Raw genomic sequence first — 12,710 nt, 5'->3', positions numbered from 1 at the left:
CTAGGGGCTAAACAACAGCAATGCACAATTATATGTCTTCTGATGGCTATTAACAAGCAGGAGTCTAACATACCAGTGTCAGTCTCCATTGCTATCGGGGTGTGAAAATGCTTGGTCTTCAAACCATCTACTCCAACAAAAGGTACAGATTTTTTGTTTTTAAAGGAGTACAGTGTAGAAAAACAGGGCGATGTTGAAAGCATGTTTATGCAAACAGGAGAAGAGAAAAGGAAGTCACACCACCTTGGAGCTGAGCAAGACTGTTGGCACCAATCCCTGACTGTTTTCCTTCACCTGCTGCCAAGCACTGAATGGAGACAAAAGACGGGAAAGGGGAAATGCAGTATTTCCCTCCTTTGCCTCTGGGCCCCATAAAGCTGCCAGATGTGAGCCAGCAGGGGGAGAGAAAGCCTGGCAGCTGTTTGGGAGAAGGAAATCCGAAGCACGTGGACAGTCATATTTTAGATAGGAAGTTAGTGACTGCTATAAGGTGAGAAAAGACTCCTGGGAGAGGGGCGGCCCTGGGGGAGGCGGGTGTTTGTGTGAAAGTGAGGCGACTCGCTCCCTGTGGGCTTGTGTCTGCAGGCAGAAAGCCAGGGTGTGCTCGCAGTTCCTGAGACTGAGGACTAGTACCCACCTGTGACAGCATCAGCGCACACCGGCCACTTTGGAAGGGGCGGGTGGGGCGGGTCTGCAGAAGGCAGGGATCTGAAGAACCAGGAAAATCACAGCTGACTATTCTGGGAAGTATTGATTTTTTTCCCCCTCTGTTTCAATTATCCAGTGGACAGTGGCAGGGAGAGAAATAACAGGCTGAGAAGAAACCACTCAGTCTTGGAGCGGGCTGCCCTCAGGACCGGCTGGCCTCGTGAGCAGAGCTTCAGCCCGGTTCTGGGGGCTCTTGTGGAGATAGTGAATGCTTGACACCAGCCTGAGACACATCTTTTCTTTTTCAAATTTGTAAAAATTGAAGCCGAGTTGCTTTAGGGGCTTGCCAGATGGTGCTAGTGGTGAAGAGCCTGCCTGCCAGTGCAGCAGACATAAGAGACCAGGGTTCGATCCCTGGGTTGGGAAGATGCCCTGGAGGAGGGCACGGCAACCCACTCCAGTAGTCTTGCCTGGAGAATCCCATGGACAGAGGAGCCTGGAGGGCTACAGTCTGTGGGGTCACAATAAGTCAGACCAGACTGACAGGACTTAGCACACACACATAGCTGCTTTACAATGATGTGTTAGTTTCTGCTGTTCAATGAAGTGAGTCAGCCATATGTATACATTATCCGCTCCCTCCCACCCCTCTACCCCCTGCCAGCCCCTCTAGGTCATCGGAGAGCATCGAGCTGGGCTCCCTGTGCTCTAAAGCAGGTTCCCACTAGAGACCTGTTTCACACATAATAGTGTGTACAAATCAACGCTAGTCTCTCAGCCTGTCCCACCCTCCCCTTCCCCCCACCCCACGTCCACATGGATGTTCTCTACAGGTATGTCTCTATTCCTGCCCTGAAAATAGGTTCACCTGTATCTGTTTTCTAGATTTCATAGATATACATTAATATGTGATATTTTTCTCTTTCTGACGTATTTCACTCTGTATGACAGACTCTAGGTCCACCCACATCTCTGCCAATGATCCAATTTCATTTTTCTGAGGCACTTCCTTACTCTACCTATCTCAACAATGAATAGTATTTTTAAGAGGTCTCTTGGCCATTGAAGCTATCACCCCCTCTGGCCTGGCAATTGTCACAACTCAGCATTATCGAAAGAAAAGCTATGACAAACCGAGATTGCATACTAAAAAGCAGAGACACCACTTTGTCAACAAAGGTCCATATAGTCAAAACTGTGGGTTTTTTCCAGTAGTCATGTACAGATGTGAGAACTGGACCATAAAGGCTGAGCACCGAAGAATTGATGCTTTTGAACCGTGATGCTGAATAAGACTCTTGAGAGTCCCTTGGACTGCAAGGAGATCTAACCAGTCAATTCTAAAGGAAATCAACCCTGAATATCCATTGGAAAGACTGATGTTGAATCTCCAATAGTTTGGTCACCTGATGCAAAGAGCTGACTCATTGGAAAAGACCCTGATGCTGGGAAGAACTGAGGGCAGGAGGAAAAGGGGGCGCAGAGGATGAGATGGTTGGATGGCATCACCGACTTGATGGACATGAGTTTGATCAAGCTCTGGGAGATGGTTAAGCATAGGGAGGCCTGGTGTGCTGCAGTCCATGGGGTCACACAGAGTCGGACATGACTGAGCGACTGAACAATGACAAGAAGCATTACTGACGTTGAAGGGGAGTTCTCTACGTGGATTGGCAAAGCATGTATGGTAACATTACCCCACATCTGCACGTGCATCTCCTCCTCTGAGAATGAGGATCTCACCTCCCTTCCTATGGTATGAGGTGTGGCCAGGCACCACAGAGTGTTGCCAGTCAAATGTGAGTGAGGAGACACATGTCACTTCCATGTGGCAATATATATAAGCTGGTGCATGACTCCTACGCTCTTTTTTTCCTGCTTGATTGTGAAGCATGTGGAGTTCTCCCAAAAATGATGCCTAAGAAGCTATAATGAACAAAATATTCTTGCTGAACCTGACTTGGGTATATAACACAAGCAGGAAATAAGTCTTTAGTATTCCCAAGTCACTGACATCTTGAGGGTGTTTGTTACTGCAGCATGACTCAGCCTATCCTGACTGGTACAAATGGCTTGTGTGTGCAGACATGCGTGCTAAGTCACTTCAGTCTTGTCCAGCTCTTTGCAGCCCCATGGACTGTAGCCTGCCAGGCTCCTCTGTCCATGAGATTCTCTAGACAAGAATACAGGAGTGGGTTGCCATGCCCTCCTCCAGGGGATCTTCCCCACCCAGGGATTGAACCCATGTCTTAGGCAATAAAAATTCCTAACTTTTAAGAAAAGCAGCCCCGGGTAGGCTTGTATAACAAAGGTATTCTTTTAGGTCCAGGTAGAGGGCAAGGTGTGCAAATCTATTTCTTTTTCTATCTGGTTCTAATTAGTGTTTTGATTTTAAAAATGGCTGCAGTTTCAGCCTTTTGATGAAGATTGCTCTCCGGAGGATGCTCAGAATACAAGTGAAGAACATCAGTTTGTCTCATTTACTTAGAATGCATCAAATTGCCAAAGAATCTAGAACTGTGGATAAAGAAAGATATTGAAAAGGGTGGGGATGGAATCAGGGTCCTGGACTGTGCAAATGCCTGTCATCCCCAGGAGACTGTGTGAATACCCTGGCTAAGCTCCCTCCAGTCACTTGTCTGCCCGTTGGTCATTTCAGGCACCAAGAAAAAAATGTTGGGAAGGAGCAGGGGGAGCAGGGCGAGCTACACCCGGGTCACCGTGAGGCCAGTGCACGGCGGGCCTGCCTTCGCACAGGTGTCTGCAGGCTGGTTATTGTTTTTGTCTAGTCACTCAGTGTTGTCTGACTCTTTTGTGATTCCATAAACTGTAGCCTGCCAGGCTTCTCTGTCCACAGGACTTCCCAGGCAAGAGTACTACAGTGGGTTGCCATTTCCTTCTCCAGGGTATCTTCCTGACTCGGCGGTCCAACCCACGTCTCCTGCATTGGCAGGCAGATTCTTTACCACTGAGCCACAGTGGAGCAGGCTTGTTAGGATTCCTGACTTATACAGTTCAGTGCTCTGACTCTTCTACTCTCGGAATCCAAGGTTGGGAGGGCTTTGTGGTTTTGTTGGGTGAATTGAACAAGCTTTCAGCAGCTGCTTTCCCCTCTGCTGAAGGTCACATAAACATATGGGCTTTGTTGAGATTTCCCTCCAGTTCCAAGGACTGCTACCATTGTAGGTTCAGGAAAAGAACTTCCCAGCAACAAGTTTAAACCAGTTGAAAACTAACTAACCAACCAAGCCACCCATGGGGATACCAAGACCGTGAGAAGAATAGATCAAAGCGAAGTGGGAATATTTACTTAGTCTGGGGCCATACTGATGTGTAAGCAATTGTATGGCTCTCTGAGAAGTTTTTCTTTTTTTTCCTTCAGTCCATTTACCTATTTTTCTAACCTATTTTGCAAAACTGTAGCTATGGGACTCAAGAATTCCAAGAGTATCATTACGTTATAGACCGAATTAGAAGCTGGAGGCAGGGAGGAGCTGAGGGTGGAGGGCAGCGTGGACTGTTCTGAACCCCAGCTGCTGGGCTAATTAATCCAACATGAAGGAATCTGGCGGCAGCAGCCAGAGTTGGAGGGGTCTTTGCTCGTCAACATTTTTATGAAGCCAGTAGATGAATCTGCCTTTTGGCAGCTGCAGACGCTGTGCAGCTGTGGCAAGGTGGGCTTTGGGGGGCCTGAGGCCATGTTGTATGGCCGTGTTGGCCAAGCAGGTCATCTCAGCAAAGCCTCTGTTCACAAAAGGGGGCAGCCTTCCAGTTAAATGCCTGGAGATGTTTCAGGGAAGCGAGCTGCCCAACTGTGGTCAGACTGGCCTGAGCTTTGACTCCTAGTATCTATGGAAGTGAGTTCAGTCTCTTTTCCTCATGACACCTAATTATACTGTGTGTTCACTAACCCCCAGGCACTGTGTCCACTGCTCTGTGAAATTAACTCATGTCATCCACACACAGACCCATGAGGACAAATGTCCCCAGGATCACACAGCCCATAAGGGGTCCAACTGGGATCTGAGTGGAGGTCTGGTCCCCATGTTTGAACTCAGAACTCATAATCGTTGCAGGAGGAGATGGCCACCTCATCTGTTAGTGCGGCCGTCTCCATCCTTTTTGGTACCAGGCACTGGTTTCAGGTAAGATGACTTTTTCATGGATCTGGGGGATGTGAGTGATGGGGATCAGCTGTACATACAGATGGAGCTTACCTCCTGCTGGGTGGCCTGGTATTAATAGGACCACTATTGGTCCATGGCCCAGGGCTCAGGGTATTAATGGGCTGAGGTTAGGACCCACCCTCTTGTGGGGATGCTCCGTAGTTCCAATGAGGCGCTCGATGTATGGCTTCAAGTATTAGTGAGTTCACGACTGCCATCAGTCTGTGAAGCCTCCACTATGAAGAATGGTTGGGCTTTTCTACACGTACACCTCTTGGACTGGGCACATCCTATCCTCTCTCTAGGCATCAATTTCCTTGTCTATGAAAAGCAAGACTTGGAAGAGGATTATGCCTGAGGTTCCTCCCAGCGCAGGGATGCTGGTATCCCACTCTACTACCAAATACTTCTTTTTTCTATGTCTTGCTCTTCACTCATCTCAGTTCTACAAACACATTCCAAAAAGGAACTTCTGCAGGAACCATCATTCCCTCCCCACTAGCCGGGGCAAGGAGGTGTCTATCGTTAAGGAGAAGGGTCAAACGAGCCACACACACTCCCATGCAGACGACAGGCAGCAGCAACGGCAGAATCCCTTTGTCTGAGTACCCCCAGGGGAGGTACTCAGGGTGTACCTCAGCTCCACAGCTGGTCCTGACAACCACTTGCCTTCCCCGCATGCCCCAGCTTCATCAACACACAAATTCCAATGGACTCCCTCATGTGTCTCGCCTTTTCTGTAAGGTCAAAATTGTGGCTTTTCTAGTAGTTATGTACAAGATGTGAGAGTTGGACCATAAAGAAGGCGAGTGCTGAAGAACTGATGCTTTTGAACTGTGGTGCTGGAGAAGACTCTTGAGAATCCCTTGGACTGCAAGATCCAACCAGTCCATCCTAAAGGAGATCAGTCCTGGGTGTTCACTGGAAGGACTGATGTTGAAGCTGAAACTCCAGTACTTTGGCCACCTGATGCGAAGAGCTGACTCATTGGAAAAGACCCTGATGCTGGGAAAGATTGAGGGCAGGAGGAGAAGGGGACGACAGAGGATGAGATGGTTGGATGGCAGTTTGAGCAAACTCCAGGAGATGGTGAAGGACAGGGAAGCCTGGCATGCTGCAGTCCACGGGGTCACAAAGAGTCGGACAAGATTGAGTGAGCGAACAACAACAATTCCCCAGTCGCTGCCAGATTGCCTGGTGGAAGCCACAGTCTCTTTTCCAGCTGCCCCAGAACAAGGGCCTTCCAGGGACCAGCCTTGTCCACCTCACACAATTCGCAGGCTACTGCTTTTCCCAGTCTCTTGCCCAGCTCTCTGCTGGAATTTCAGAAACACATGGCTGTGTGTGTGGCCTGTGCATTCATGAAGGGTGCACAGCCCTAAAGAGGTGCTCTGTCTTAGTCCATGAGGAAGACGGGGAAGTGTCATCCTGAGAGAACTGAAAACCTGGTCCTTGAAATACAGCACCGATCCACTCATAGACAGAGTGACAAGTTTCAGGTACAAGAGGGTAAAAACTAAAATCTGGGGGGGGGGCTTCCCAGGTGGTGCTGGTGGTAAAGAACCGCTGCCAATGCAGGAGATATAAGAGATGCGAGTTTGATCCCTAAATAGAGAGGATCCCTGGAGGAGGGCATGGCAACCCGCTCCAGTATTGCCTGGAGAATCCCAGGGACAGAGGAGCCTGGCAGGCTACAGTCCATGGGGTCGCAGAGTAGGACATAAATGAAGAGACTTAACACACTGCAAACTGTGGGATTCTGAGTGGCTCCTAACAGAATAAATTGTATTCCTGTGCCCTCTGCTGGTAAAGAGCTGCACCAGTCCTCCTGGAGCCTGCAGAAAGGAGGCAGACAAAGAGGGTGACTCACAGGCATCCATCTGTCCCTAGAGTCTCATCAGATTGGAAGTCCGATGTTACTCATGAGGAGGGAGGTGGGCATCAGCAGGATGCTCAGACGGAATGGAAACGCGCCGGTCCGTCTCAGACACCGGAAGCTTCAAACTGCCAGTGAGCGGAGGACCACGGATGCCACTGCCTCGCCCGGGCCTGAAGGGTGAGGACAGGTGTGGCACAGAACGGGCGGGGACAACACGCCAGCCTGAGCAAAGAAACGGCTACCCAGCGGACTGCGAGTGGACAGGCGGTGCCCCCTCCAGCCACCCGTGTGCCTCTCGGCCACTCCAGGCTCTGAGAAAAAGATGTTATTTTATTCCCAAGAGGAACCTTAGCGAGGGGGCGGGGTCTTAGAGCAGAAACACCCACCCACTTGCTCATGGATCTGGGTACACCCCTTCCCAGGTGGCATAAGTAGTAAAGAATCCACCTCCCACGGCAGGAGCCGCAGGACACCCGGGTTCGATCCCTGGGTCGGGAAGATCCCCTGGAGGAGGGCATGGAAACCCACTGCAGTGTTCTTGCCTGGAGAATCCCGTGGACAGAGGACCCTGGTAGGCTACAATCCATAGCGGTCACAAAGAGTTGGACACGATTGAAGTAACTTAGTATGCCCATACTTCTCTTCTCTAGGAATCAGTTTTCTTGTCTATAAAATGCAAGAGTTGGAAGAGAGTCAAGTCTGAGGTTCCTTCTGGCTCAGGGATGCTGGTATTCCACAAGCCTGGATCCAAGGGGGCCCTGCCGATACACTGAGGGCAAAACTGGCTGCTGGATACTTGCCTTCTCATCCCAGGCAGCCTTCCCCATGCTCTGGGAGGTTCCCTCTTCCTTCCCTTCCTTTGAGACTCCTGTCCTGTCCTGCCTTTGGTGCAGGGCAGAAGTGGGCTTTTTATCCATAGAGGCAAGATGGGAGCTGACTCTCACCTGTGTGGTTTCTCTGACCAGGTCACCCCCTCATCCCATTTGCTAGGAACAGGATCAAAGGGCCAACCCAAAGCTATAAAACTGCAGTGTTCAATCACTTCCTGAACAGACCCAGTGCTCTAAAAGAATAAACAAGGCTGCATTTGATTTTTTTCCTCCTCCGTTTGGAAATTTGTAACATCATTAGTTACAAGTAAATATATCAGTGGAATTAATGGAGTGAATCACAAAGTGACTTGATTGGATTTAAAACCACATAATGTCTTTGGGGTGAATTAGTAAATTTAGCACTGTCGAGAGATGATGAATGGAGAACCGGAGGACTGAGAGTTCTTATTGATCCTGGGAATAGATCAGGATGAGAAGAAGGGGAATGGCTTCCCACACTGTTTTCAGAGAGGAAGGACACGTGGCTTCTCGGCTCGCTAAGTTGCACGGGAACACAGCGCCCTTCTGCCAGCATGTGGTTGAGTTGTGACCACATATGGTGGGGTCCCAGGCGGTGCTAGTAGTAAAGAATCTGTCTGCCAGTGCAAGGGCTGCAGGAGACATAGGGGGTTCGATCCCAGGGCTGGGAAGATCCCCTGGAGAGGGAAATGGCAACCTGCTCCAGTATTCTTGCCTAGAGAATCCCATGGACAGAGGAGCCTGGCTGGCTCTAGTCCATGGATCACAGAAAATCAGACACGACTGGAGCGACTAAGCAACAGTTTGGTGGGCAGTGCTTAAGACAGCCTCCAGTGACCCCCACCTCTGGAATTCATGCCCTTGTGGAAGGATTCCTTCTCCCCACTGTAGACCGGAACAAGTGGCTTGCTTCTAAGACACAAAACGCAGCAGAAGCAACATGGTGTCACTCCCGAGGCGAGGTTCTCAAAAGACTGCGGCTTTGTCTCCCGGGCTCTCACCCTGTCCTGGGCTGTCTGCTCCCCGGGGGCCGTGCTGCCGTCAGCCCTGCAGAGAGGCCCATGGGAGCCAGCCTGAGTCGACCTGCCCAGGGCTGCTAACAGCCACTGGGGCTGCTTGGGAGCAGAGCCCCTCCAGGAGCACTTTCACATGATTTGAGGCCAGCTCACCTCCTTGACTGCAGCCTCATGAGAGACCCTGAGCTAGAACCAGCCAGACTGAGGGCGGGAGGAGAAGGGGGCGACAGAGGACGAGATGGTTGGATGGCATTGCTGACTCGATGGTTTGAGCGAAGTCCAGGAGATGGGGAAGGACAGGGAAGCCTGGCGTACGTACTGCAGTTCATGGGGTCACAAAGAATCGGACACAACTCAGTGACTGAGCAAAGCTGCCCCTGGGCTCCAGACCCAGAGAAATAAACTGAGATAATAACTCTTGCTTAAAGTCACTAACTTTGGGGTAATCTGCCATAAAGCAACAGATTAATATGCCAGGCAGCTTGCTGGGGCCACTGAAGTGTGAGTAGAAACAATGGATGGCATTTCTGAGGTGGTACTGGTTTCTTGGCAACTGGGCAGGCAGCAGTCAGATAGAACTGCTGTGAGCCTGGGTCTTGGAGGGACCACCAGGGGCCAGTCTCACCCACTACTCACTCCAAATACCACTAACCTGCACTAGATATTTGGTACAGCTGAGAAACAGATTTTGGTTGCATAAAATCACCTTGATTTGGGAATTTCCTGTTACCACTGCATAGCCTGGGGCTTCCCTGGTGGTTCAGAATCTATCTGCAATGCAGGAGACCTGGGTTCGATCCCTGGGTCAGGAAGATTCCGTTGGAGAAAGTGTAGCAACCCACTCCTGTATTGTTGCCTGTAAAATCCCATGGACAGAGGAGCCTGGTGGGTTACAGTTCATGAGGTTGCAAAACAGTCAGACACAATTTAGCAACTACGCAACAACAACCGCATAGCCTAGTCTGTATAGACTAGCATGCTATTCAATCCAGGGCCACAGACTGGTACTGATCAGTGGCCTGGTAGGAACTGGGCCGCATAACAGGATGTGAGGGGCTGGCAAGGGAACGAAGCTCCGTCTGTATACCCAGTCACTCCTCATCGCTCACATTGCCATCTGAACTCTACCTCCTGTCAGATCAGTGGCAGCATTAGACTCTCATTGGAGCGAGAACCTACTGTGAACTGCACATGAAAGGGATGGATGCGCCTTACCAGAATCGTCCTGAAACCATCCACCCCTACCCACTGTGGTCCATGGAAAAACTGTCTTCTACAAAACCAGTCCCTGGTGCCAAAAAGTTTGGCAACTGCTGTGCTAAGGCATCAGGGCACCCAGAGGAGGCTGAAAAACACACTTAATCTTGCCAGGAAGAACACAAGACCATAGGCTTGAAGTATGGTATGTTTCCTTTAGGGCTTCCCAGGTGGGGCTAGTGGTAAAGAACCTGCCTGCCAGTGCAGGAGATACAAGGGACATGGGTTCGAGCCCTGGGTCAGGAAGATCCCCTGGAGGAGGGCACGGCCACCCACTGCAGTGTTCTTGCCTGGAGAATTCCACGGACAGAGGAGCCTGGAGGGCTACAGTGCGTGGGGTTGCACAGAGTCTAACACAACTGAAGCGACTTAGCATATAGCGCACGCTTTCTTTAAAGCCCACCACAACAGAGTCTTATAGAAACAGTTTTCAAAGCCAGTCTCCTTGACCCCACGTGTACACTTGCACTTAGGTGCTCCAGTTTTTAGTTTAAGAAACAGGGTTCTCTTATGTGTTCACGGACCAACGTTCAGTGACTATGTGTGTTTGCCGGGCATTTCCACATTTGTCCCCTCACTTACCTTACAATAGTCCTGAACGCAGATATACGTTCTGTTCCCCTGAATTTACAGATGAGGAAAATTCAGATTTGAAGAGTGAAATCAACCGCAGGGGGGTATTAAGCCTCTAGGCAGACATGAGCAGAACACAGGCTTGAGTCCAGGCCCTCTGAACCGACACTCACCATCTTTCCTCTAATCGCAAGGGGGCCACCAGCTAGAGAGGTGGTTGCATTAAGGTTGCTTCTTAGTAGGAAGGTTTTAGAACTCAGAGGGCTGGGGCTCCTTTGTGAAGGGGAAAGGGCTTGTGGGTGGGGCTTAGAAATTGAGACAAATTCCTTACTTGTGTCAATGAAGACTGCATCCACATAGATTTTGGTACAGAAAGAGCCCAGGATAAATCCACAGGCTGGTCCAAACACCAGCATCGTGAACAGGATTCCTGAAAGAAGAAAATGAAACCAAGATTAGATTAAAACCAGAAGACATTCAATGAGCAAAACTGTCAAAGCCCTAGAAAGCTGTTTTACACTGATCAGATGAGAGGTTTGATTAGACAAATGATTTCAGAGGAATTAGTCTAAATATCCTAGGGGGGAAAGCTACTATTCTAATTTTTGGAAACCCTATTGAAGCACTATCACACAGGAATTCTATAGCTTCTGTAGGTTGCTCTGAAATATTTCTAGGCCCCCCAGTACACTTTTAGAGGACTCCACTCCATGTCACATCAGACCAATGAAATATATCCATGTTTATCATGAAATATTATTTTTCTGCCATAAACATTTTGGGAAGGATTTTTATCATTTTGCTTTCACATTGATTTGGCTTTATGTAATTCACTTAATTTACAGTTGGCAAAGATTTCTCAGCCCTCATTGTGCGCACGCAGGAATTCTTATGAAGTAAGAAAAGTTGAAGCCACAAATTATTCTCCAATGTAATGAAATGTTTATGGGCATTAAATTTAGCACATAACGAAGCTGACATAATGGCATGCTTTGAGCACATTTAATTAGACATTTTATTAATTTCAGTTTTGTGGGCCCCTCCCACTTGTATTTTTGGAATACTCTGTTGTTGCTGTCACAGCTGTTCAGGACTCAAACTCTTTCGTAGGACTTGAGAAAATGGTACCAGGCAAGTGCCTAAGCACTGGGTTCACCAAAAAACTCAGTCTGGTTTTTTTATAAGAGCGTGTGGGAAAACCCCAACAAACTTTCTGGCCCACCCAATATGTATCTAATAGATACAGTATCTGCAATTTTGCACAAAACTTTTGGTTCATTCTGGAAAAAACAATGAGCCCAAACTAAAAAGCCATCATTTGGTTCTCCACTTAACCAAATTTCAACTTGAGCACTGACAGTTCACAAGGCCCTAGGGATAAAACAAACAGTATAGAAGTGCCTTTCTCTTAGGAAGCTGGTTACCTGTGGGGACAGTCAGTACATGGTCAATTCAGCCCAAGCAGACAGCCTGGAGGGTGGAGGCTAACAGGTCTATCTATGTGGGCAAATGAAAAACAGGGTAGGAGATGGATTCGACCAGAGGGAATCTGAGCTCAGTGGAGGGTAATTCTGGTCTGCTCACACAGTAGACTAACTCAGCCTGAAATCTCCAGAGATGGATCTGCTCAAATACTTATCCACTCAATCAATACTTATTGAGTTCCTTCTTTGCACCAACCAGCCTTCTTAGGGGTGAGGACTCAGTGTTGAAACAAACAATAAAAATCCAAGCCTTCCTGGAGCTCACTGACTTGGAAGGGAGAAGAAAACAAAACTTAAGAAACCAAGGGAATATTACTCAGCCATAAAAAGGAATGGAACGGTGCCTTTTGCAGAGATGTGGATGGACCTAGAGTCTGTTATACAGAGTGAAGCAAGTCAGAAAGAGGAAAACAAATACCATACATTAATGCCTGTATGTGAAACCTAAAGAATGCTATAGGCGATCTGATTCACAAAAAAGAAATAGAGACGCAGACAGAGAACAAACATGTGGATTCCAAGGGGGAAGGTGGGGCGGAATGAATTCAGAGACTGGGATCGACACATATCCACTACTGATGGAGAAGGAAACGGCAACCCACTCCAGCATTCTTGCCTGGAGAATCTCATGGACAGAGGAGCCTGGGGGCTACAGTCCATGGGGTCACACAGAGTCGGACATGACTGAAGCAACTTAGCACAGCACGGCACGCGCCATTGATACTCTGTATGAAATCAGGAACTAATGAGAACCTACTGTGTGGTACAGGGAACTCTGTTCAGTGATCTGTAGTCATCTAAATGGGAAGGAAATCTAAAGAGGTGATGTATGCATA

General features: G+C 48.8%; 1 protein-coding gene across 2 annotated transcripts in view; it reads right to left on the bottom strand.

The window, feature by feature from the left end:
* SLCO3A1 (solute carrier organic anion transporter family member 3A1) overlaps positions 1-12,710 on the bottom strand; it is a 373,911-nt gene that overhangs the window by 78,161 nt on the left and 283,040 nt on the right. For both annotated transcript variants that reach the window (XM_040256981.1, XM_040256980.1), the window contains exon 3: positions 10,722-10,820. In XM_040256981.1, coding sequence (XP_040112915.1) covers positions 10,722-10,820 — 99 coding nt within the window. The remainder of the gene's footprint in view (positions 1-10,721; positions 10,821-12,710) is intronic.

This window comes from Oryx dammah, unplaced genomic scaffold (assembly GCF_014754425.2).
Source record: "Oryx dammah isolate SB20612 unplaced genomic scaffold, SCBI_Odam_1.1 HiC_scaffold_16, whole genome shotgun sequence".
Taxonomy (NCBI): Eukaryota; Metazoa; Chordata; class Mammalia; order Artiodactyla; family Bovidae; genus Oryx; species Oryx dammah.
The sequence above is the reverse complement of the archived record's forward strand: the minus strand, read 5'-3'. Positions and strand labels throughout refer to the sequence as shown.